Source organism: Phalacrocorax carbo, chromosome 2 (genome assembly GCF_963921805.1).
Source record: "Phalacrocorax carbo chromosome 2, bPhaCar2.1, whole genome shotgun sequence".
NCBI lineage: Eukaryota > Metazoa > Chordata > Aves > Suliformes > Phalacrocoracidae > Phalacrocorax > Phalacrocorax carbo.
The window spans coordinates 151,798,279-151,824,168 of record NC_087514.1 but is presented as its reverse complement, the minus strand read 5'-3'; the positions used below and the strand labels follow the sequence as shown (position 1 = coordinate 151,824,168).

General features: G+C 36.3%; 1 protein-coding gene across 2 annotated transcripts in view; it reads left to right on the top strand.

Annotated features, from left to right (window-relative positions):
- Positions 1–25,890, top strand: part of KIF5B (kinesin family member 5B) — a 36,589-nt gene that overhangs the window by 5,072 nt on the left and 5,627 nt on the right. For both annotated transcript variants that reach the window (XM_064444923.1, XM_064444922.1), the window contains exons 2-24: positions 3,465–3,552; positions 5,222–5,295; positions 5,764–5,868; positions 6,273–6,321; positions 6,654–6,709; positions 6,812–6,899; positions 8,391–8,515; positions 10,180–10,284; positions 10,712–10,857; positions 12,706–12,854; positions 14,190–14,383; positions 15,172–15,240; positions 16,331–16,537; positions 18,444–18,587; positions 19,230–19,418; positions 20,268–20,385; positions 20,719–20,780; positions 20,868–20,977; positions 21,161–21,262; positions 23,446–23,506; positions 23,626–23,697; positions 23,874–23,978; positions 24,501–24,717. In XM_064444923.1, the coding sequence (XP_064300993.1) occupies positions 3,465–3,552; positions 5,222–5,295; positions 5,764–5,868; positions 6,273–6,321; positions 6,654–6,709; positions 6,812–6,899; positions 8,391–8,515; positions 10,180–10,284; positions 10,712–10,857; positions 12,706–12,854; positions 14,190–14,383; positions 15,172–15,240; positions 16,331–16,537; positions 18,444–18,587; positions 19,230–19,418; positions 20,268–20,385; positions 20,719–20,780; positions 20,868–20,977; positions 21,161–21,262; positions 23,446–23,506; positions 23,626–23,697; positions 23,874–23,978; positions 24,501–24,717 (2,635 nt within the window). The remainder of the gene's footprint in view (positions 1–3,464; positions 3,553–5,221; positions 5,296–5,763; positions 5,869–6,272; positions 6,322–6,653; positions 6,710–6,811; positions 6,900–8,390; positions 8,516–10,179; positions 10,285–10,711; positions 10,858–12,705; positions 12,855–14,189; positions 14,384–15,171; positions 15,241–16,330; positions 16,538–18,443; positions 18,588–19,229; positions 19,419–20,267; positions 20,386–20,718; positions 20,781–20,867; positions 20,978–21,160; positions 21,263–23,445; positions 23,507–23,625; positions 23,698–23,873; positions 23,979–24,500; positions 24,718–25,890) is intronic.

Below are 25,890 nucleotides of genomic sequence, written 5' to 3'. Positions count from 1 at the left end.
TGATTTCCGACAGAACAAATGCTAGGCAAGGAGTGAATGTAAATGTTGAATTCTCTCTGTTTGGAGAGAGAAAGTCGGAAGCTGTGCTTGTTCGCTTGATATTTTATGTTGCTTATAGGTTGTCGTTTTAAATTTTTATTAGGATTTGAGTAACATTTGCTGAAAACTTTGGGAGTATGTCAAAGCAGCATCATACCATGGTATTGACGCTGCTACTACCACTGTTACGGGCACCATGTGGTAACGTTGCTTAGACCTTTTGTGTTCTCAGTCCATCGTGATATCTGATTGTTTACTACTTGAGGAAGAAAAGGCATCTGGTATAGAAAAAATATCTAACACTTTAATCTTTCTTGATTAATCTCTTAAAGGTAATGAGGAGGCTTTCTAGGGCAGGGTAATCTGTGTAATACTGTTTTAGCTTTGTTTACAGCAGAAAGTAGACTGTAAAGAGAAGTGATAAGGCATAGCCTTGCAGATGTCAAAGATGTGAAACCATATGAGTGGGATTAACTTGTATGCTTAAAACATAATTGTCCTGGAACCTGCTTGGCTAAACCTACTTAGTTAGATATTGAGCAAGGACATGCCTCTAATGTGGGCTTTCATAGGTTGATAAATGTACTGTGACCTGGGAGGGGAGGGAAGAATGTAACTGAATTTTTGCGTGCTTTGAAGTTGCATTGTGGCTTCATCTAGAAAAGTGTAATACTGAGGACATGTAAACAAATATTCTAGTTTCCACCTGCAAGGGATGGGGAAGTCACAAATGGTGTAAACAGAACCCCTTGTGAGGATCTTTTTTTGTCAGAATTATTAAATTTTGTGGATGTGCTGGTAATAGCTGTTAACTTGAGGGAAATTGGAAATTGTCATGTGCCTAGTGGCTTTCACTGTATAAATAAACAAGATCAATTAAAAGCATTACTGTCTGAGTGAAGTCCTTGCAGCTTGGTTTTTCTGTTGTTACTAGTCCATTGGCTTTGATCAAATGTGCTAATTATATTAGCATTTTTTAAAACAAGAAAGACACTATTTGTATGAGATACTGTAATTTGGCTCTGTTCTCTAAGGAAGGGATTTGAATGGCAACTGGAGAGTAGATAGTCTAAACATATTCTGTGTCTACAGATTACCCTCAAATTAGTAAACATAATTTTCCTTTAACACAGAAGACGACGACTAGTTCAATGCAGTCAACCTTTTCTTGGCAGAAGAATTCAAAAAAGCAACAAAAACCAAACTCCTCTAAATTATGTTTAAAAACTTAGGGAGGGAAAGCTTTTTTAGAACCTGATGCAAATACCTGTAGATTGTAGGACACTTGCAGACTAGTGCAGGTTGTGCCTAATGTTCTTTCTAAACAAGGTATCTTCCTGTACTGGCAACTGGGCTTGATGTGTTGTTTGTTTTGTTTTAATCTTTGGGTTGGATTTCTTTGAAGCAAATAAAAAATCTGATACTTGGCATCAGAAATATTATGTAGTAATATATAAATACACAGTAATATATGTGTGTACATTCAAACACAGACACTGCAGAATAAGTTTGCATTCTGATGTACTCTTCTGTTCTCATACTTGTCATGCTGTATTGGGAACAGTAAAGATCAGATACGTTGGGATCTGTGAGAAATAACTAGTATTGTTAACAGTTGCTGCATGGACTGTCAGATGATCATATCCAGGAACTTTCCCTAATTCTTCTAAAATCAACTTAATTGGAATAATTGTCATCTTTCCAGAAAATAATGTGGAGAAGAGTTTAAATCTTAAAAGTACAAACACAAAAACTACTAATGCTGCACAGATCGTTTGCAGTGATGTTGGATGCTATCATTCTTCTCACTATATTTTTTCAATGTGTAATGATAAACACGATCCTCCAAAATGGTATTATTTCAGTGCATAAAAATATGCAGAACAACTTGAGCTTGAAACAGATCTGATTAATGTCTTGCGATATGGATGACTTGCAGTCAATCAGTGTAGCTGATTGATATTTGTGAAGTTGGCAGCTCTTTGAAACTACAGCTGCTAGTGAGAAAGAAAATGTATAGCTAGCATTATCTTTTCTACACTGACTTACCTTTTTACGTAATGTGTTCTCAGTCCTCATTTTCTTACCTCAGGGTTACTTGAACTTGTTAGACATTTGTCTTCTGATGTTTGTAATGGCCTCAATTCTACCTGTAGAACGTATGAATTTGAGGTGTATTTGAAGCTGAAATGAGTAATCGAGAAGGCTTGTGATTTCCCTGCTGTGAAATAAGTGTTCTGACAAATTTCAGCACCTTAGGGATAGTTTCTGCCTACTGAGTCTTGTGGCTTCTTGAGAATATTCACACAGTGAACGCTGTAATTATTTTTTCCAAGAGGGAGCTCATCCACCTGAATTCAAGCCCTCTCAGCAGGTAGGTCTCTGCTGAATCTAAAAAGCCTGGTTTGGTGTTATGCTAGGTGTTCTTAAAAGATAAATGGAAGGTCAGGCTGGGGAAGGGAATGTGGTGGGTCATTGAAAGATGGAAGCTATACTTGTTTCTTTGCCAGAGAGGCAGTTCCAGGATGTCCTTGGGCAAGGTTGATGACGAATTAAATTTAGGCAAAATGGAGCACTTAACAGTTGCAATAAGTTTAGCACTGGTAACTGACCTAGGTCCCTTGTAAACCTTGCCTATGTGCTTGGCTACCTACTAAGTCAAGCTCTGAAAATGCTACAAAAACTTGAACGTAGTAAGATGAGCATAATATTTCATATCCTGATGGATTGTCAGCTGCTTAGACCTGCATTATGAAAATCTCTTTAAAACAAAGCAAAATCCAGCATTCTTTTCAAAACATTGTGCCAAGAACTGCTTCTTACAGTGTCTTCCAAAGTGAGTCTTCTGTGGAAGGTTCCCTTTCTCCAAAGTGGCCTTCTCCTTCTGCTTGTGGAGCTTTATTTTAAGGATATCATGTATGGGGAAATAGTTCTTGTGATGACTGTAGGTGATCTCAATGTTTTTTTTTTGTTTGAGGTTTTTAACAAGTATTACCAGGACAGATATTCTGGGTGATGTGGTATAAGTGGTTTTTAATAATTTGGGTTACCAGAGTACGCCTGCTACCAGAGTAGAAGAGAATAAGGGGTTCTCAGATGTATAAACTAAGCACCAGTTTGTATTGTAAATCAAGTACAATGAGGCCATGTGGCAGAGTAGTTTTGGAGAACTATTTCAATGGCACTTCGAAACCAAATATATTTAATTCAAGGCCTTACTTATAGGCAAGCATGTGAAGATTTAGCCAACGCTGTGTAAGCTGATTTCCTAGCTACAGGCTTCAAGTGCTTAAAATAAAACAAAAGATTGGGCTGAGGCAGCATCGGCTACTTCTGAGCTATGTGAACAAACATCTTCCAGTTCTACTTCCAGTATCTGGGTTTTTTAATAGATTCTCTGTGTTTTGGTTTTTTTTCCCCTCCAGTCCAAGCCATATATATTTGACCGTGTATTCCAGTCAAACACATCACAGGAACAAGTATACAATGATTGTGCTAAAAAGATTGTCAAAGGTAAGGTGGAATAGCAACTTTAACCATAAGGAAAAGTCTCATATTTGTATAGATTTCAATGTTGAAAACTGATAGTTCTATTGTTCCCTTTTGCGTTCTGAATGTTTAATAAAAGCCAGCATGGATCACAGCAGTATAAAATCATTCTGTAGTTGAGTTGATAAATTATGTCAGTGCTTAACCTGCTGTTTCAATTGATTGCAATATTTGACGACATTTACCTGTCATGTTTCGGGTTTTTTTCAGTTTTCTGCAAAGGATTGTTTAAAACAACTTGTCAGAAATTAATCAAAATAGGTCTTATAGGTTTGTGGTTTTGGTTTGGTTTTTTTTTCAAATTTATTGGTGAAAACATCCTACAATTACCTTAGTTCATTTGGAAGAATACAAGAAGAAAGGAAACTTGTGAAATCATGTGCTATGAATCTTTTCTAAGCTTGTTTAATACACAGTTTAAGGGGGATTGTTTTGAATGTGATTTTTAGCTTCACAGTTAAAAGTTTAAACAAATTATCACTGTCCACTTCAGGGTGTACAGTTTCTCCAAACTTGAATTGTCAGAATCGGCCTAGTAACTTCAAAAAATTCAGTCGTATCACAAATACTGTGGTATAACATTCAGTTGTTGTAGTAAGCAATTAGTTAGTTTTCTGAAAGTAAAATTGAATAATTTCTTGAGAACAGTAATGAGTCCTAATTCTCACGACTTTAATAAAGCCTTCCCCTAAATATCAATTATTAGTGACAAGAGAAGATTGGGTAAATGTGGGGGGGTGTGTGTTTTTTAATTTTTTTAAAAAATTATTATTAGACAAGTGAATTGCTGTGGAAAATCCATGCTGCTGCAAGTACTTAACCCTTCAATGAGCTAAATAGCAATTAGGATTAGATCAGAAGTTTCCTCCTTAAAAACGGGAATTAACTAAGAATTGCAGTGCTACCTGTTTCCTCCATCTAAAAACATGATCTCTGTTTCCCTGTACAGTGTTCCTAGGCTGTGCTACCTCACGTGCCAAATGAGATCTAGTGGTGGCACAAATGGATTATGGGTATGATGGGGTGGCAAAGAATTCCCAATCTGGAATATTTCATGCTTGTTTTTGGAAAAATAGAAGTTTGCTTGCATGACATGATTCTACAGTAACTGACTTGTAAACAAACCAGTCCACCAGCCCCTTACCCCTCAATCTAAAACCTTGGGTTGGTTCATTCATAACTTGAAATATAAGCTTATGGCCAAAGAGTAAGATGTTTGAAACTTAGGGCATAGCCCATTCTCTTCACAGTTGGACAATTAAACTTTTATGAAGGCAGAAAATATTATAGCGTTCTTGTGTATGGTGATTTCTTCTGAGTTATCAAAGACTATCTGTTCAACCTGGCAGTTCTATTGATTTCCTTTTTGCTCCTGACTCTGAAGTCCTGGTTTTTCTGGTTGAAGGAACAGGTGCTTCTAATACAATAAACATCTAAAATGCAGTTGATGACTACTTAATGCATTAAAAGGGATAGGAGGAACACCCTCCCTCCCCCCAACTCTAGCACAGAGTTCCCAAACGTTGAGTTATTTAACTTGCTGAATGTTTTAGGATTTAGAAACTGCCTATTTCATTTGACTTTCCTTTAGAAGAAGGAAATGAACCCTAATGAAAATACTCTTTCCCTTTAGATGTACTTGAGGGATACAATGGTACAATATTTGCTTATGGGCAAACATCGTCTGGAAAGACACACACTATGGAAGTAAGAAATCTTAAAATAATTTTCCTCTTAATGTCACTTTCATCTGTTTTTATCACAATAGTCTTATCTTTCTAGAGATACGATGTCTGCTTGTTTTTGTCTTGCAATTTTAATTTTCCTTCCATTGCAACATTTTGATACCAAAAATATTTTTTTAGGACTAAGAATGGCAATTACTGTATTTTTTCAGCCCTCAGTAGCAGGATGAGGAACACAAGAATAATGTTAATAGTACATTTTCACTTTTAGTAGTTTGGGAGATTTCTGAGACTTGTTATTTTCACTCCTGGCAAATGCTGGGCCTAAATGGATGGTCAAGACTTTCCTTTATAGGTAAAATAAGTGCATCATACCTGTCAGCATTTTAAAACTGATTTGTATGTTAACTGTTTCTTTTGCCATTCGATACTGTTTGTGATGTTGTGTTCAGTATGAATGTTTCATTTTATTGTATCTTTTTCTAATAAGGGGAAACTTCATGACCCAGACGGGATGGGTATTATTCCAAGAATAGTGCAAGATATTTTTAATTATATTTACTCTATGGATGAGAATCTTGAGTTTCATATTAAGGTAAACTTTTCTTCATTGTTACTTATTTAATCTGTATTGAAACTGGAAGTAGCCTGTGGCTAAATTGATGTTCTGTATCTGTTTCAAATGCTTGTAACTTGCAAAATCTAAATGAGTTATTTCTGAAGTAAGTGACTCTTAAAGAATTACGTTAACACTTTAATCTTGTTTCCATTAAACATTGGTGGTAGCTACCCTGATAACCTATGGCAGTGCTGGTAGCGCTTGAAGCTTTTGATCAAAATAGTTTCTTCTTAAAGGTGTATTTTAGTTCAGCATTAAGGACTTGAGCTAGATGTCGTATTATGTGGGAGGTCATAATATTCGGGCTGGATCCTTCTGTTCACAAAGGAAAGCATTTTTGCTTTCTGATACTGTATCTTTATTCCCCTTCCCATTTCTAGGTGTCATATTTTGAAATATACTTGGATAAAATAAGGGACCTTTTGGATGGTAAGCCTTTTATTTATATTGAACATAGAAATAAATTGTTCTGGACAGAGATATAAAAAAAAAAACCCAAAAAACCAAAACCTTATCATGATACTAAGACAGGTATGCAGTATGCTAATAACCTATAAATGATAAGGGGTACATCAAAATAAGAAAGCATGGAGCTAATCTGTATAATAATACTAAAGCTGCAGTAGTGGTTGTTTCATATATATTAAGTCTTCTATAAAGTGTTGAGAAATAACACCTATGACTCGGGCATGTGTTGTACACAGCTCATTCATTTTGCGAAGAAATCATATACTTTAGCTCTAGAACTTTTTCTCTTCCAGTTTCAAAGACCAATCTTTCTGTTCATGAGGACAAAAATAGAGTTCCCTATGTAAAGGTGAGCATCAATCTGATATGTTTTCATCTTTCACTTCTCTAGTGTACGCCATTTACTTCTGGCTTGTTGGCGTGATGGTTTTTGCCTTTTCTTTTCTTAAAGGGTTGCACAGAGCGTTTTGTATGTAGTCCAGAAGAAGTTATGGATACTATAGATGAAGGAAAATCAAACCGACATGTAGCAGTTACAAGTAAGTATTACCTTTTGTCTCCTTTTAGTGCTTCATGAATTTGCTTCTGGTATGCCTTAAAAAGTAGGGAAGACAAAAATAGTGAGCTAAATAATTCAGGTTTTTGAACGGGTCTGGCATAAGCACTTTCAGGATGTCTTTCAGAAACACGTATTTCAGTTAATTTCTTTCTAGATGTTACTTAGGTTTGGATTGAAAGGACAGAGTAAGTGATCAGTGAGGAGCTCTAAATCATTGGGAAAAAAAGGTGTAGGTCTGTATTAGGAACTGTGCAAAATCCCAGTTTGTGGCATCTGTTTAAATTAACCTACGAATCTATAAGAGGGGCACTGTGGCTTGTCTAGCATTTGGCCATTCTGTTGCATATTCTAAGAAAAGCTGGTCAGAATATATATTCAGACATGCCGCAAATTTTAGCAGCATCCCAGTGTCCATGCCACAGGCCAAAAAGCTCAGGAACTGAGTTGCAAGGAGCCATGTCATAGGGATCCAAATTCCCACAAGAAGCAGGATTAGGAAGTGACAGGGTTTAAAAAATAGAGACAAGGAAAGATGAGGTGCATGTAAAATAATACTTCAGTTCTTAGCAACTGAAGTGACTGTCAGAAATCATTGAGAGCCAGTTCCAGGGTGTGTTTCATAATCTTTCTCTGTCTAGTTCTTTATTCAGGAAAAGAAATAATATACAGTCATTGAGAAAGTAAGAGGTTTTTCTTCTAATTTCTTTGGTTAAGGATTGAAAATTAAAATATTACGTTCCTTAAAAGGAGCAACTCAGTCCTTACTTCCACGTCATTGCTTCTAGGTAGAAAGGTTCTGAAGTGGGGACCAGACTAAGTAATGGAGAAATAGCAGAAATTTGGGTAGAAGGATATTATTCTATGTTGAGCTGCTTCTGTGGCATCAACAAGCTGGTCCTTCTAGGCCTGTGAGGGATTTAGGGTAAAAAGGAAAAAGAAATAGGCAGGCGTTCTCATTCACATTGCAGTCAGCTTTTAAATTTTGTTAATAAATTAAAATCGTTCTTTAAATAAGTCTTGTTTACTCCACATGTTTCACAGCAGAGGGAGCAGTAGGTATTTAAATGAGAAAGGGGAGAAAGGTTATAGCTACCTAGTTCAAATTTTCACAAAAGGATAAAAGGTGATACATTGTAAATCTACAGATAAAAAAGAATACGTTCTGGTATCAGACTATAAAAGTGCTTTCTGTTCTAGTGAAGTTAAATTAAATGTGTGAAATCCATAGTTGACAGGCTAGCAAATCTTATCAGTGAGCTTATGCAGTATTAATAGAAGCCCAAGGGAGACTGGATCTTTGTTACTCAATTAGATGATAGTATTGGTTTTGCTGCCTCTAGTTTTATTGCCATTGAGAGATTATTCTATACTGTTTAGTTAGCTTTAGACTTGTTGCTTCATTGTGGGAAGATAAATATTTTAAGTTTGGTGGTACAAGTATTTTTGACAGTTTGTATATTTTGGATTATAGATATGAATGAACACAGCTCCCGAAGTCATAGTATTTTTCTTATTAATGTAAAACAAGAAAATACTCAAACAGAACAGAAACTAAGTGGAAAACTTTACCTTGTGGACTTGGCAGGTAGTGAAAAGGTAATCACAGATTTTTTTTTCTGCTCTGAAAAACTCTGGTTATTCTTTGCTATCAAAAATTTTACATTAATGAAGTACTGATTGTTCAGTTGTCATCTCTGAAGTATTTTGACTTTGAAATGTAGTTTCTGAATCCTAGTCTGGGTTGGCTATTAGATACTACCTCTTCAAGCTGATAGGCATTTCTGCGGTAAGGGTCTGTAAATACAGAATGGGGTGGGAAAATAGGCTACAGTTCAGTCTCTGTATCTGTGAGAGCAAAAAAGTGTACAGGTGTGTCGGGTGGCCTGGTAGTGGAATAAAAAGAGTTTTATGCATGTGCAATATCTGAATTTTCTTACCTAGCGGTACCAAGTCTCTTAATTTGAAAATCTGATTAACATTGTTTAAAATGACAGATTGCTTTACTGTGTCAGTGGCTTAAAGCAGGGAAGGAAATATGTACCATTTTGCTTATTCTGTATCACTTGTAGACTATAATTGAGCCTTTTAAGAGCTGGATTTATGTTTTTTTCATCTTTTGCTTCTGGGGTAATCCCCATCTTTTTCAGTCCTTTCTTGTTGCTGTTGTCTTTCCTCATGCCATTGTTCTATGGCCTTATTGTTGTCTCTGATCCTGTGTTTATTCTGTAATGTGTTTCTTAGTAGTGGTCATCTTTTCTTTAATGAGAACAGTGTAGCATTAAAGTGAGAATAAAGTTAAAAGAAAAAGGCTAGGTAGCAGAGTTCCTTTCTCTGTAGTTTTGTTCCTTTCACTGTTTACTTCAAATGTTGCTTTCACGCTTCTCCCAGTCTTTTTGAAGTACTTGAGGTTTTTTGATACCTTGCCTTGGGTTGTATTAAACATAGGCAAATAGAATTGCTTAGTTGTAGTCATGATCACAGCTTGGTGAGAAGACTAGTAAAGGGAGGGTTAGAGAACTATAACTCAAATTCAGCCCTTAAGGCAGAACAGCTAAGGTAAATAGAATGGTGTCAGGGTAGAATTTTTCACATTTCTGCTGATATCTACTTAATTTCCTAGAGCACTCATGTTGGTCAGGTTCAGCCTCTAAAATCTGTTCTCACAAATTCTTGCTAATTTAGACTTTGCATTTTCTGGGGGAGTGTAGTAGGCGGAGAGTGGTAGTGTGTGGTTTGTCCTTTGGGTTTTTTTGTTGTAGAGTTTTCTTTGGTTTTGGGTTGTTTTTTCTGTTTGTTTTATTGTAAGGATGACCTGTAGAACTTTGTCTTAATAAGGTCTATATAGTTTGTCTAACTCTTGGTTGCTTGGATATTGTAAATTATTCATAATGCTTATTGCCTTTTACTTTAAGAAATTCAAGTTTTTCAGCAAACTTCAAACAACTTCAAAAGCTGTTTGTTTGATAGAAGCTTTTAACTCTACGTTTATCTTCTATGAAAAGGCATACTTAGGAGGGAAAATGTTCACTTCAGTTTAAAAAATCAGAAACATCTTCAAACACTGAGTTTTAAATTAAAAATTGGTGGTGAATCAGGAAAAGAGCCTAAGAAGGCATTTGCTTATTCTAATCCAACTTGTTTATGAGTACCTCAAAGTCAGGGAGACTGACATAAAAGCGGGAAAACTACTCAAGTTTTATATTAAATGTGGAAGGTGTTTTTCGGAGATGCATTTAGTAATTTACTGCAATATTGTATAGGTTAGTAAAACTGGAGCAGAAGGTGCTGTGCTGGATGAGGCTAAGAACATCAACAAGTCTTTGTCTGCTCTTGGAAACGTCATCTCAGCTTTGGCTGAAAGCAGTGTAAGTGTTCTTTTATTTTTATACTTCAAGGTTAAAGGCTTGCATCTCTGAACACGATATTATGCAGGAATTCTTTACTGATCTCAGTGATACGCATGGAGTCTTTTTAAACTAATTCAGTCGCATTAATGCACTGCAAATGGCCGTTGTTATTGTACTGTATTGACACCAATGATAAAGTTACATTTCATACTGAGGGGCCTAAGTATCATACTGACAGCTTTCTTGTACTCTAGAAGTTACCAAACATAGGAGGACAGTTTTATGCCATCCCATGTGTGTTCAGTCTTATATTTTATTAATTAAGAGTAAAATCTAATATCATTCTAATGAAGTTACACCTAACAAAACCATAGCTCTTATTTCAACAAATGAAATAATGTGTCTGAAAAACAGTGACCGATTCATGTAATCATTTTCTTGGTAGACTTATGTTCCATATCGTGATAGCAAAATGACAAGAATCCTTCAAGATTCACTAGGGGGTAATTGCAGAACCACTATTGTTATTTGCTGTTCTCCATCTTCATACAATGAATCTGAAACTAAATCTACTCTTCTGTTTGGCCAAAGGTGAGTAAATTATTTAATATTTTGCTGTTACTGTACTTGGAAATAAATGCAGAATGAGCAATAAATAAGTTAATCTGTTAAGATTCCTGAACCAAACTAAGCCACATGTACACTAAAGAATTACAGAGAGTAAACATTCTGATAAGTGTTGGGATCTACCTTATCAATATAAAAGTCCCTAAACTGGGCAAGATCCTGAAGACTATATTTCCAGGAAGACAGCGTATAGTTCGATTCAAAATGCAGTTTAATGTATAGTTTTGGAGGATATTTAATATTCCTTTTTTTTTTAAGTGGAAGGAGGGAGGAATGAGTTTTCCCCTATTAAGTTGAATCCTTTATGTGCTGGGAGAGCCTGTCCTCTGCCAACCTTTCTTTGACAATGTGCTGAATTAATTTTCTGGTCAGTTTCCTGTATCATTCCAGTAACGTTTGAGTTAGTACTTCTAAATTCCTGTGTAATTTGTATTTGAATTTATAAGTACCCATTTCAAATTTGGTATTTTGTTAGGCATCTCTTCTTCACTATTCTATTAATGCTTCATCATAATATTCCAGTTCCTGCCTACTAGATTTAATAACTCCAATTACTGGAGCACACTGCAAAAGCTGTCAGCATTTCACTTATTTAATCTGACCTTCCATGTCAGTGTACCTTTTTCATTTCAGTTCAACAAGATAGTTTTCTACTGGTCTTTTCAGAGAAGATTTTTATTATGGAAAGTAGACTAGATGACTTCAGAACTTCTTAAAAACCTGGCAGAATATGGGTAGTTAGTGGATGTGGAATAATGACTACATTCTGCAACACTGGAGTGTTTTTGGTCTCCTTTTAGAATCTTGGAGGTCCTTTCCTCTTAGTATTTCTTGAATGAGCTATTGGGAAGTGTCTTCCAGCCGTACCTCTGCAGTTTCACTGCCTCATGCTCTTGACTTCGTCAGGAGTTAAGAGTGTGCTTCTATCAGCTACCAATAGTTAGTCTAGTATATTAATTAAACCTTTTAGAGGTGTAAAATTTATGCTGAAACCCTCAGCTGTAGTAACTGAAGGCTAAATAAATATCATATAACTTCATGGGAAATCATGTCCCTTTTGGTAGTAATCAAGCACAATAAGATTTTGCAGAAAGATGCTTACAGGAGTCATAATATAGTGGGAAACTTTTCTAGCTACCATTAAACTTATCTTATTTTCGTCTTTGGGGTGGGGGGCAGTGGTATTTGGTTGTAGACTATACAGAAGAATTACTGAGGTAAGTGCGGTACAGCACTAAAGTAAAAATTATACATTAACTTCTTGAAGATACGTTAATGCGTGTAGTTTCATCTCCCAAGCTAATGTGTTCAGATGAGATTTGCCTGACTGAATGTTGACAGTCAATCTGAACTTCATAGCTGGTACACCTTTTTGGTTAATGGAGATTCAGCAACTGGATTTTTTGGTTGAAATGGGTTGTTTCTTAAATACATTTGTTGGCTTACACCCTCAAAGTATTTTGCTCTCCACTCGAGGAATGTTTGCTAGGTGTGGTGAATGCTACCCTTTGTTCAAAGCCGTGCACTGTCCTGACTCAAATTCTTTCAGGTGAAAGTATGCAGCTGAGTTTTTCCAACTCAGCCAGCTTGAGATTTTTTCAGCCTTGCCAAAGTTTATTGTGTTGCTCTGTCCACTAACAGTTGCATCAATCCAACTGAAAGAATAGTAAGTTGGCAGGGAGTAGAAATAAGCTTTTGGAAGAGGTGGGAATTGTTTACACTTTCACCAGTGATTTGTAGACATTTAAGAGCCTTTAATTCTTTTCTGTTGAAAAAAAAAAAGTTTCAGAGCTGTTTGCTCTTTCTATGTAGAGCAAAGACCATTAAGAACACAGTCTGCGTCAATGTGGAACTCACTGCAGAACAATGGAAGAAAAAGTATGAGAAGGAAAAAGAGAAAAATAAGACTCTGCGTAACACCATACAGTGGCTAGAAAATGAACTCAACAGATGGCGGAATGGTGAGAAGCAATTACATTTTTGTTCTGCAAACTTTAGGCAAGATGATAGATACTGAATTAGTATTCAGGATACCAAAAATAAGAGGGAACTCTATGCAAGAGCGCTATGTAGGAATATTAAAGCTAGGATAATAAGCTGACATTGAAACTTCATATTTTTTCACTGTATTGCAATTGGAATGACGTCTAATGATCACATAATGACAAAAATATCTGGGCATATATTGGTATTAGGTTCTTCAACACTTAGTTTACTACAGAACTAGAGTTATGTACATCCTAAAAACTTATTTTGGGGTAGAAAAAAATGATATTAACTGTAAATGCAGAAACTGAATGAAGTTTCATCTGGTTTGGTTTTCTAATTCAAATCAAAATCACAAGATCTTATCTTAGTTCAAAACTCAACCATGTTGATAGGCAAAAACCCCACCCAAACTCCAAAACTGCTGACAGTACAGAATGTGTGCCCATCTTTTCTCTCTGAATAACTGACTTCTGATCTATTAAGTGTCTGGCAAAATGCAAGTTAAATATGAAGCCTTAAATTCAAGAAAGGAGGAACATAGGTTGTACTTAGAGATGTAATCTGGAGTTTGGCAGCTACAGAAAACGATTTTGCAATCTTATAGATAACTGCACCACATCCTGGTGTGATTCTGAGAAAAATAGGCTCACTTAAAAGTTTAGTGGGATGTGATTTTCTGTTTCTTTTTTTTTTTTTTCCCTTAAATCTTTTGTAGAGATGGTATGAGGCTGCACCTGAAATGTTAAGTACTGTTCTTCCAGAATATTGACACAAGATACTGGAGTGTTGGAAAGAGCCCGTACCATCCAAGGACTGCATAAAATGTTTTGTAATGAGATGCTAAGGAATTTAGCTTAGTTTACCAGAGAAGTGCCTTGATTAACGCGTGTGGTGTTTTTCCTGTGCGAAGTTAGTCAAGTGTTCTCATCAGAAAAGGCTTAATGAACATAAAAGGATAAAAGTGTAACTGGACAAATATTTTAAATTAGAAGCAAAGCGATTTAAAAGCAAATATGGCTACCTAGCAAAACAGACTGCCAAGGGAAAAGAAAGGATTTTCTGTCTGTATCTAGAAGATACAGCTTGATGTGAGACTTGGAGCTCATAGCAGAGTAACTGGGTGAAATAAAATGTTCTGTGGTAAGCAGGAGATAATTGAGGTGATGTGGTAATTTTTTTACCATGTAATGATGTGAACTTGATCGCTTATTAACCATGGAGAAGTCCTGCTAGTAGGGAGTATGTAATACTTAAGAAGAATTTTCATGGCTGACTGTACTAAAACTTAGTATATTCTTTCCTTTAAGGGGAGACTGTACCAGTTGATGAACAGTTTGACAAGGAGAAGGCCAACTTAGAAGCTTTTGCAGTGGACAAGGATATTACTGTTATTAATGATAAACCAGCTACTGCAATTGGAGTAACTGGCAATTTCACTGATGCTGAGAGAAGAAAATGTGAGGAAGAAATTGCCAAACTATACAAACAACTGGATGACAAGGTATGCTATTCTTATCTAATGTAAGACCTCTTGGAAATATATCTTGAACTATATTATGTAATATTGAATTTGCTAGTCTTCATTTGTTAATACAGCTTGCTTAAATATCTGCTGGGGGTGCCTGCTCTAGTTCTAAAGCTCTGATTAAGAGAAATGAAAATTGCCTTATCTGGTGCTAGGTGAGCATCCTTTCTTAGTTGCTCTCCCTCCTTTGCCAAAACTACTAAAAAATGTCCTGAAAACCAAAGTACCAGTACCTAGAAAACAAGATAAAAATGAAAGTTAGGAGGGAAAAGTTAGAGGATCTTCAACAGTATTTCTACTTTCTGGGTATAGAACATTCCTAGTTGGTTGCTTAGAATAATAATGTAGTAGAAGAAGGAAAACAATGAGAAAGCAGGAAAATGAGTAATTTGAAGACAGCAGTTTTTTCTTTCCATGACATGCATATCTTAATTGAATGTGATTTTAAATTTAAGCAGTAGTACTACATTTGGAGAGGGGAAAAAAAAATCTTAACTGTTTGTTGGAAGTTAGAACAAGTTGGAGAAGACTTGCAAAAGCATCGGTTTTAGAATTTTGTCGTTGGAGCATGGTGTCTTACACATACATGCTAGGTTAAGAGCCCAGTGAAGTAAAAAGGATTATTCTTTTACTTTGGTTGCCCTCAGCTGTGTAATTGTTAGGCATCTAACTTTTCCATATTCTGTGACATCCACTGTCTCTTAGTTTATTTTTCCTGAGTGGTATTTGTTAGTTTATTGAGCACAGTCGTACTTCAATTGCAGGATGAAGAAATTAATCAGCAGAGCCAATTAGTAGAAAAACTGAAAACACAAATGTTGGACCAGGAAGAGGTGAGTTTTGATCTCGTGTCTTTTTTCTATTTTTATTTCTTTCCTTTAAAGAAATTTAAGACGTTCTGAACCGGTCAGGGTTTATGACCAGGGAACAGAATGGCAGCTTATTACTGTACAATAGTTCTCTTTTATTCCTTATCTAAATGCTCTGCCTGTTCATTCCCCCCACTTACACTGTGCTAAAGCCTAAACTTAAACCAGTTTCCTTGAACCTTAAGTATCCGTGAAGATCGGAGGAATTGAAATATTTTATGCAAAGACATCGGCAGTTGTTTTCTCCATGGAAAGTTAGCAGTTTGTCAAAACTGAAGATACCTTGATTTACTGTAAGAAATCTGTTTTAAGGTTCACTTTTGGTCAGTTGCTGTACAGAGGGAGAAGGGGGAGGAGGGAAACATAATGGCCCATAATGAAAAAGTATCTATCTGTTACTTCAGACTATACTTACTAGAATATTGAAATGGTTTGTATGCATGTGTTGCCTGTGATGTAACTTAACTAAATGGAGAAAATAAGTATTAATAATGAATTTGTTAACCTCATTTAGCCAAGATAGTAGAGAAGATAATTCAGTATAGCACAAAGATTAAAAAAATAATAATCTTTGTGTAGATGGCAAGCAGGAAATGGGGTGAGGACTCAGGAAGTTGGAGCTACTGTTTAATCTTATTTAAATAAATGCCTGTTTAGCAACTGTTCATGTTGTCTAGTTATTCTTCAGCAGCTAACAGTATTAAAATGCTGGAAGTTTAGTCCCTAGCCTGTTGACAATTTCAGACTCATGAGTAGTGTTGAGTGGCCTTTCTGAGAACTTGCAGTATCCCATGTGCATTTCTAGTTGCTGTTTATGCGTCTTGATTTGCAATCACTTCCATTTTGAAAATACTGTAAAAGCTAAAGAACTATGGATATAGATGATAAATTTAATTCTTCAGTATAGTCACTGTACCTGCCCTTGGCATCCTTATAGCATGATGCTAGACACTAAAAATGTAGAGATAAGCTATCATAGCTAAAAGCTGTAATAAGATTTTCTTCATGATTATTTGTTGTTGTAACTTTAAATAAATCTCTATCAATGTTTTAGCTTCTAGCATCGACCAGACGGGACCAAGACAACCTGCAAGCAGAGTTGAATCGCCTTCAGGCTGAAAACGATGCCTCTAAAGAAGAAGTGAAAGAGGTGCTACAAGCCCTTGAAGAATTAGCTGTCAATTATGATCAGAAGTCTCAGGAAGTAGAAGATAAGGCAAAGGAATACGAACTGCTTAGTGATGAACTCAACCAAAAATCGGTATGAAAGTGGGATAAGAAATTACTGACAGTCTTCAACATAACTTTTCTTGCCTTACCTGTATTTCTTGCTTGAAATCATTTAAACATTTTTCACAAGGAGAAAATAGGAGCTTAAGTCTAAAACTTTTAGCTTTAGCAAAGGATGATTTTCTAAAATAAGTAAGCTTCGTGACTATTGACCTTGGTAGCTCTCATCTTTTTAGTATCCACGGCATTTTACTATGTGAAGAGTATTCAGAGAAGTCCTAGATACATGAAGTTAACACTTTCATTACATGCTGATGATCTGACTCAGTTTTGCTTGTCTTTCTGGTGCAGTTGGGATAATTCTCACTTAAGAATCTGCTCCTTCCAATCTTGAAATTGCAGTGAGCATGCTATAGCTTGAAAGGAATGTGTGTTTGCATGCTGTATTCATGGCATGTAAAATATAACGTATCTTGATACCCTCAAAAAAAGGCAGTTGATTTTACTTTCTGAAAGGAGTAGTCCTGAACACTGAGGACATAGTCCAAAAGGTCGTCCTGGTTAAAATACAGATGCAGCATCAGTCCCACAGGATGAATGCCATGTGCTTCCTCACATACCTGTGTGGTTTCTGAATTGACTGACAGTTTTGGTAGCCAATTATTTGGCAGACTTCAATCAGTTTTAGACAGTTAAGATTCTACCCAGTATACTGAGTAGAATTCTAAAATTCTAAGTACCAGAAAGGATCAGCTTGTTTGCTGGTATTGCAGCAGAAAATACGACAGTGCAAGTCTCGTTTTTCTCTGTTCTTGAAGATGAAAACTGAGTGGGTCTGGCTCTTCTAGTGAATGTGGCTTTCAATTTTCAGTTAGTAAGATTTTACTAGATAGAACACTAGCTTTAAACTAGATGTTCACAAAAACATGAAACCTAGTCTTCTTAAACTCCAAGTATTCTGAGCTGAGTAATCTTTATCAATATTTTACATCACTTTAAGGTCAACTGAAAGTTAGCTCATGTCTAGTCTTTCTATTATGAGCAGCATTTAAAATTTGGTGGAATAGGCCAGCTGTATGTGTATGATTCTAAAGTGTTTTGGGGTGGTTTTCTTTGTTTGCTTTGTCTTTAATTAGTTTATAGTTAATCAAGTGATTCTAGATACTATAACTAATATCTACTGAGTGACATGAATAACTCAATCCATGAGAAAGCAGTAACTGCTCTGAAATGTAGTAAAATGAAGACATTTCGGTGTTGTCAAGTCTGTCACAGCTAACCTGTGCAGTAACCATCCTTTGGCATCACTGGCTGTAAAACTTCTGACATTTTTTTTAAAAACTGGAGAACAAAGAACAGACAACGTCTGAGTATGCAAGCTGCTGAGCTGTAACCATTACAACCACAGCAAGTCATACTAGCTGAAAAACTGCTCTAGAGTAAGTGTAGTGCTTGTGAAGTCTTGGAACTGGGTGCCATTTTTTGATTTGCAAATGGGAGAGAGTGAAGAGCTCTGCAGATGAAGATTAAATTATTTTCTTTACAAAAATATGGTGAAAAGTGTTTGACTTGGTGTCCATGTACCTTTTTCCTATAAATGCAATCCTCTACAATATTTAACCATGTATGACTCTGAATGCTGTTTAACAACGTTGGTGTGAATTTTATTGCAGAGTTGTAAGATTATATTTTGTGAGTTGAAGGCCTCTGTCACCAGCACTTAACACTTCTTTCAGAAGAAATACTGTCACTCTAGGACTTCTAAATCTTTACAACATGGTTTATTCACTTAGGTTGATACTAATCTGGTATTAGACATAAAAATGGCACATTTCAATAGGCAGCCACATGTTGCTGTATTTCAATACATCACATGAAACTAACACTAAAAACAAGACTACATTTTGTTTATTAAAGTTTAACTTCTTTTACTGTAGGTCACTCTGGCCAGTATAGATGCAGAGCTTCAGAAACTTAAAGAAATGACCAACCATCAGAAGAAACGAGCGACGGAGATGATGGCCTCCTTACTAAAAGATCTTGCAGAGATAGGAATTGCGGTAGGAAATAATGATGTCAAGGTAAGAATTAGTCAGGGCAATTTTAATGCCATGTATTATGCACATACGTTGTGGATAAGTAGGGTCAATTTTCTTAGTATAATAAAAATAACCATCATAGGAAGCCTCACGTATATTAATAATTTGGGCGTAAGCTTATCCATTGCTTATGCTGTGACTTATCGAGTCCCAAACAGAATTTGACTATGCAAAGACAAGGAAGAGCGGGTATGATTTTATTTTTTTGTCTGAAGTAGTGCTTTCATTTATAGTGTTAAACTGCCATATGGAATGGTCATAATCAACAGCATCATCTTGGAAATCTAATGCTGACCTACAGTGGTAGTCAAGATGTTAATCATTAAAAATGGAATGAGGAAGTGAAATAAAGAATGAATTTAGAAGATCACTGTAGGACAAGCACATAAGCAGTCGTAGAAGTCTATAGTGAACTCTGTTTCCATCTTCAAGTGACTCATTACTGTGGTGCAAACTTCTAAATAATCAATCAGAAGACTTAAAAGTTATGTTTTGGTGTGTTAATGCTCTGCTTATCAGTCAAGGTGGGGGATGTGTTCTGGGCACTAAGTTGCTCCAGCTCATCTTTAATTCAGTTTCATTATCTGAGGTTTCTAAATGTGTCATTCATTCCACACTTTTCAGCAGCCTGAGGGAACTGGCATGATAGATGAAGAATTCACAGTTGCAAGACTGTACATTAGTAAAATGAAGTCAGAAGTAAAGACAATGGTGAAACGTTGCAAACAGTTAGAAGGCACGCAAGCAGAAAGCAATAAGAAAATGGAAGAAAACGAGAAGGAGTTGGCTGCCTGCCAGCTCCGTATATCACAGGTAAATGTTTCTTTACACTATACTCCTTAAGTGTTCTTTTGAATTCATTAATCTGCTGGGGGAAAAAAGGAGCAGCAATTTCTTCTTGACACCTAACAGTGCATTGTGATTGAACAGCCACAAGACTCAGCTTTATCCTCAATACCCTCTTCAGTTTGGATGCTTCTGAGTAATTGTGTGACAGGATGTCAGAATTTCTGCAATATATTTGTAGCCTGATAATGCTTTTGTAGCATTTGTATTAAATACGGGGGTCCGTATGTGCTCCATCATAGGATCCATTACAAATACAAGTCTTAGGGAAGCAGTGGCTAGCGAGCGCTCTGCCTACTAATGCAGCAAGTTGGAAGTGGGAACGGTAGCAGTAGCACAGTAAGATTACAGTAGGATTGCATAGCTTGTTAAATTTACATCTAATGTGAGAAAGGCCATTTTTTATGTGATTGTTAGAAAAGATCGTTAATATGGCTTCTAAAAGCTCTGAAAATTGTGATCTACATAATTTTTTGATATTTTGTTTTACATACAGATCGTCATCTTTTTTTATATTGGGACATGCGTATTTCAGTGCAGTCTTCTAAATACAGTGGGACTCTCTTGCTTCTGATACTATTTAACATTCAAAACATCTCCTAGCCAAAAAACATATTTCATTCCAATCCAGAATAAAGACACTATCTTACAGGCTACATTGAAGATCTACCTGAGTAGTCATATTCTTCTTCGAGTTTAGTTGGCACCATTTTTGTTTTGACATCAGGTTTTGTTTAAAAATAAGTGTAACTGTTTATGCAGACGTAGTTCTGTGATACCTAGTTCCAAAGTAAATGAATCTTTCCATTCTACAAGCATGAAGCCAAGATCAAGTCATTGACTGAATATCTTCAGAATGTGGAACAGAAGAAAAGGCAGCTGGAAGAGTCTGTGGATTCCCTTAATGAAGAACTAGTTCAACTCCGAGCACAGGGTAGGAATTGCTTCCTACACCCCACCCACCACCTACAACATTTTAAGTGTATAGTGATAAATAAGAAATTGTTCTGTTCTATTTAGATTGAAGGGCAGAGCTATAGAATGGCTTTTTGCTACAAGTAGAATTAGTCAATGTGAAAGCATGTTTGCTGTTTGAAAGAACTCCTATGGATAGGATTAAATTACAGATGTTACGGATTTAATACATCTTTTTGGTGAAAGGGGTCTTTTTTCCAAATTTTCAGGTGTTGGGGAGGGAAGGGGGAATTAACAGTCTTCTCTGTGATCACCTAATTATCTGGCTGAAATGTGATCTTTTCCCTACTAGAAAAAGTCCATGAGATGGAGAAAGAGCACTTAAATAAGGTCCAAACTGCAAATGAAGTCAAGGTAAGTTAATTTCATTGTCTTTAAAAAGAACAAAGTGAAGTATGGCAACTTCTTAAAGCATACGATACATATTGTTTTTTCTAATAGCAAGCTGTGGAACAGCAAATTCAGAGTCATCGTGAGACGCATCAGAAACAAATCAGTAGCCTAAGAGATGAAGTTGAGGCAAAGGAGAAGCTTATCACTGAACTTCAAGAGTAAGTAATTGCCATTATTTTATTGGTGCCAAATGTCTCTGGACTGTGTGAGTACAGAAGCACTGTATGGTGGGAAGGAAGTGCCAAGAGTTTCCTCAAGTAGTGATTTTCTAACTTGTATTTCTTTACTGAATGTCATGTCTGAGAGGTTCAGGTGATGTAACATTTACTTTCTGTGTTCAGCCAAAACCAGAAGATGATGCTTGAACAGGAACGTCTTAGAGTTGAGCATGAGAAGTTGAAAGCAACCGATCAGGAAAAAAGTAGAAAACTGCATGAACTTACGTAAGTGATAATCAAGCATAAAGCAAATGCGTGTGTGGGGGACACTTATATTAGGTCACTAGTTTTTAAAATGTGATGAAGTGGCTCTCACTGTATTATATGCTTATTAAAGAGAGGGGCTCCAGAGCCTCCTTGAACTTAACTTTTTAAAAACCTTTGCACTGCCTTAATATTTAAAATTGGAATTAAATGGTGAAAGATATGAGGGCCACAACTTCTTATTTGTTAATACACTATAGGTTGCATTAATTAACTCCTCAAATTTCTCAATTTGTAGCTAAGTATTGCATCCTTTAAGACTGGAAGAGGCTTGTAAGAGTTCCCTTACCTTTTTTTGTTTTTGTTTTGTTCTTGTGTTCCCTTACTCGTTTTTTGGTTCTTGTGTGATTTGTGGTTCTAACTGGCTTACTCTTGAGATTAAACAGCTGCATAGTTCATTGAGTAACTAAATACAGTGTATAAGTGAATTAGACTGAAAAGTTAACGCAAAAATTAGAATTGAAATCTGCTTGCAGGTAAGTATCCAAGGGTCAAGCTGAAAAACAGTTCTCAGCTTCCAAAGCTGTGACCATAAGATCCTGGAAATGTTTCTAGAGTATCAGTAGCGACCTCTTTCTGACATATGTGAATTCGTCTTTACAGAAGTTAAACTACATTAGACTTAAAACTTTTTCAAAAATGCATGCTTTTTGGCTATGTTTAAAAACACGCAGTGGCTTTCAGGTTTTTATAATAGAATTTGAAATAATCAGAGGGTCCTGATTGGTCTGTACTGGTAACCAATAACCAACACTTTTTTCTTTTTAGCCTTATTGTGAAATACAGTTTTAACTGACTTTTATATTAGGTTTAACTTACTAAAATTTAAACAGTACTCTTGTCTTGTGAATCCATCTTATTCCGATTTATTTATATGCCACAATATTACAAAAATTACATTAAAATAGGTTTTCTTGTTTTGTAAGATTTTATGTATGTACTGCGTTATTGCTCCTTATTTCACTTTACAGGCTAAGCTATATATAGCATTGATCCCTTAAAGGTACCTGCTATATTAGAAACTTTCCTCTTCAGAAAACTTGCAAAGAACCATTAAAAATGAATTTGGTATTCTGTGTCCTCCCCCAGCCTTTCTGAATCCAGTTATTTTCAATTTTATCGCATAAATATGCATGGCAAATGACAGGCCAGAAACAATGAAGATAAAATTAATAAAATAAGAATTGCTTAGAGTTGTATAAGATGTCTAGAAGTAGTTTTCCAGTGAGGTCTGGAAAATGGATAGGATGCTGAGATATTCTTTAAAATATTGTATTACCTCAAATGTTTAATCATTTAGCTGTGAACTAGTAGTGGAACTGGCCAAGTGAGAAGCAATTTCAAGAGGAAAAGAAACTTTTTGGCTACTTAATAGGAACACTTCATTTTCAAGCAGTCCCTGGCTTTCCTATTCCAACCTCAAGTCATAAAAAGAAAAGTCCAAGTCCGTTTCCTGTATCATGTCGTCATAGTAGTTGCATTGCCTTATAATTCTGAGAGAAATAATATTAGCAGTGCAGTAAATGCTTTAACATTAAATAGAAAGACACAAGCTCTGTAAAGTGATAATTACTAGGTTATATTCCTGTAAACTGAAGTTGTTGTTTATGATGCTAGCTTTGACAAACGTATTGGGGGTGAGGTGGTAGAAAAAAAACAAAGAAAAAATCCTTAATCTGTCATGTGTACTTGTCACCTCAGCTAGTCAGAGCTAAGAACATTCATAGGATAAGATTTTCCCAAGTATTCATCCTGAACCTGACTGAGAGCCTTTCTTTAGGGACATGGTTTAGTGGTGGACCTAGGTTAACGGTTGGACTTGACGATCTTAAAGGTCTTTCCCATCCTAAACAATTCTATGATTCCATTCTAGAAACTTAAGATCTATGCATCTGAATGTATTTATCTGGATTCCTTCAATATTAAAAGTAGTTCCCTCTTTTCCCGCTGCAACTCCCCCACTACCACCCAACCATATATGGATTGCTGAGTGTGGTGTCACCTTTGGTTACATCCTTAACTGAGGACTTCAAGTGAGAAATATTTTTCATTTGTACCATATAGTGTTTATCACTCTAGTCTCCTAAAACAGTAACACTTCCAATTTTGCTCATATGCTTCAGGATGAGTTTGTTCTCTTTTAGGGTTATGCAGGACAGACGGGAACAAGCGAGGCAAGATTTAAAGGGTTTGGAAGAGACTGTGGTAAGATAGTCAGAATACGTTCCAAAGCAAATGTCAATACTTGCTTCCCCTCCCTTCTTCAGAGTTGGTGTTTTTTCCTAAATTTTCTTTAGTTTTTAATTCCTTGTCCTTAACTGTAGGCAAAAGAGCTTCAGACTCTTCACAATCTCCGGAAGCTGTTTGTTCAAGACCTGGCTACTAGAGTGAAAAAGGTAATGTGGTGCTATAGTGAAACTTGGTGTTTCTGAGAATGCTGCGTAAATCTCAGTTTAGAACTAAACTAGCAATTGATCTTTATGTGGTATAAATTTTCTGGCTTGGTCTTAATATGCAAGTTCAGATTTGTACTCAGCTTCCTCTTTCCCTCCTCATGCCTTTGTTACTGCAGAGTGCCGAGATTGACTCAGATGATACAGGAGGCAGTGCTGCACAAAAACAGAAGATTTCCTTCCTTGAGAATAATCTTGAACAGCTTACCAAGGTTCATAAGCAGGTACAAAGAGGCTTAATTTCAAGTTCTAATTAAAAGCAAACTACTTAAGATGCATTATTATACAAGTGACCGAATGCATATTGGTCATAAAGTAGCTGATCTATAATTAAATACTTCTACATCTTGAGTGTATCTCTTGATATAAAACAATAGACTAAAGTTTTCCTATAAACTAAATGAAGAGCTATTTTAAGTGCATGTGGGTATGTAACATCTGCATTTAAACTGAAGAACATCCAAGTTAGTGTTTAGAGCTAGTATATCAGTCTGGGGGATGCTTGCCTGTCTCTCTTTGACTGGAAAAGAATGTAGACTTTAAGTGCCTATGTTGGGTAGTATTTCTTCCACAGTAACTGATTTTCAAATGGCAATCTTACTGATGGAACTATTAGATTTAATAAAAGCTTAAGCAAAGGTAATATAGTAGCCCTACTGCTTTGCCTGTTCAGGGGCAGGGGGGTGTTTGGTTGGCTCTCCCCATGAAGAGAAATACCAAGAAAATAATCAATTCCGTTTTTGTAGCTGGTACGTGATAATGCAGATCTTCGCTGTGAACTTCCTAAACTGGAGAAGCGACTTAGAGCTACAGCTGAAAGAGTTAAAGCTTTGGAGTCTGCACTGAAGGAAGCCAAAGAGAATGCTTCTCGTGATCGCAAACGGTATCAGCAAGAAGTAGATCGTATAAAGGAAGCTGTAAGATCCAAGAATATGGCCAGGAGAGGACATTCTGCGCAAATTGGTTAGTAAAGAATTCCTTGCCCCATAAAGCTTTGTCTGTCTTCTGATTTACTTTTTTAATCTCTGTGCATGTATGCACCTTTCAACCCCAGTTGGAACTGCATGCGTGAATACGGTGTATTTTCTATCGTGAGTTATATTTTGGTTAATAGACTGTGTGAGTGGTGGTGTATGGTTGGCTGGGGTGGGTGCGCGTTACTTGTTTCTAAATGGGTCTCTTCCTCATAGCTGGATTTTTGTGCATGCCGGGAAAGGCTCACCAACCTAGAATTCTAGCCTGAATGTGTGTTCCATTTCCTAGAACAAAACAGTACACTAAGTTGTGAGCTTTAAGTCTTTGACATGATTGCATAAGAGTTTCTAAGACTAAGTAAGTATTCCAAAGTAAGGAGAGAGATTAAGCCATCACCTTAAACAGCAACAACAAAATTGTCTTGCTGTGTCTCGATCTTGTGCGAGAGGGGCAGACAGAAACCTACAACTAACATTCTAAGATCCTTTATTGCCTTTTTGGTTTTTTTGTTCCAAAACATGCAGTATTCCATAGCCTTCCCTAGGGCAAAAGGATGGAAAAACCAGAAATCACTATAGCTAGTAGTGTTCCTTACTCTGTGGTAGTAGAAACACGGTCATATTCTCTTGGTCCTCCACCTGCCATTATGCTGTAAAGTGCTGAGGGCCAAGAGGGTGTGTGACCTGACTTAACTATGCCTATTTCATTATTGTTGTAGAAGTAGCTGTGTGCTCCAGCCATTTTGTTGTCCTGTGTCAAGACTTCAGTAATCAATACACTTCTCTTAAATGCTAACGCAACTGAGTGTTTCAGTTAAACTTTGCGCATATTCTGTGGGTCTGCAGAGAGTTGTTGCAGAAGTTAAAATTTTTTTTTCTTGGTTGCGTCAAGTGGTGGCTTGAAGACAGGTGCTTTCCTGTCTTGGAGATCACTTAAGACAAGACAATAGAATTCTGTAGCAAACTTAGCACAAGTATAAAGCCCCTTGTGCTTAAATGTCTAGTTGAACTAGGCATGTCTTACGGGAGGTCAGCTTCCTATAAGGCAAAAGTTGACAAGTGCTTCTCTGCAGTTGCAATGTGTAGGTACTTTATATCCACTCTTACCTGCTGAAACTTGAAATGCTTCCATTCAATATTACAGAATTTTGTAAAGTCATAC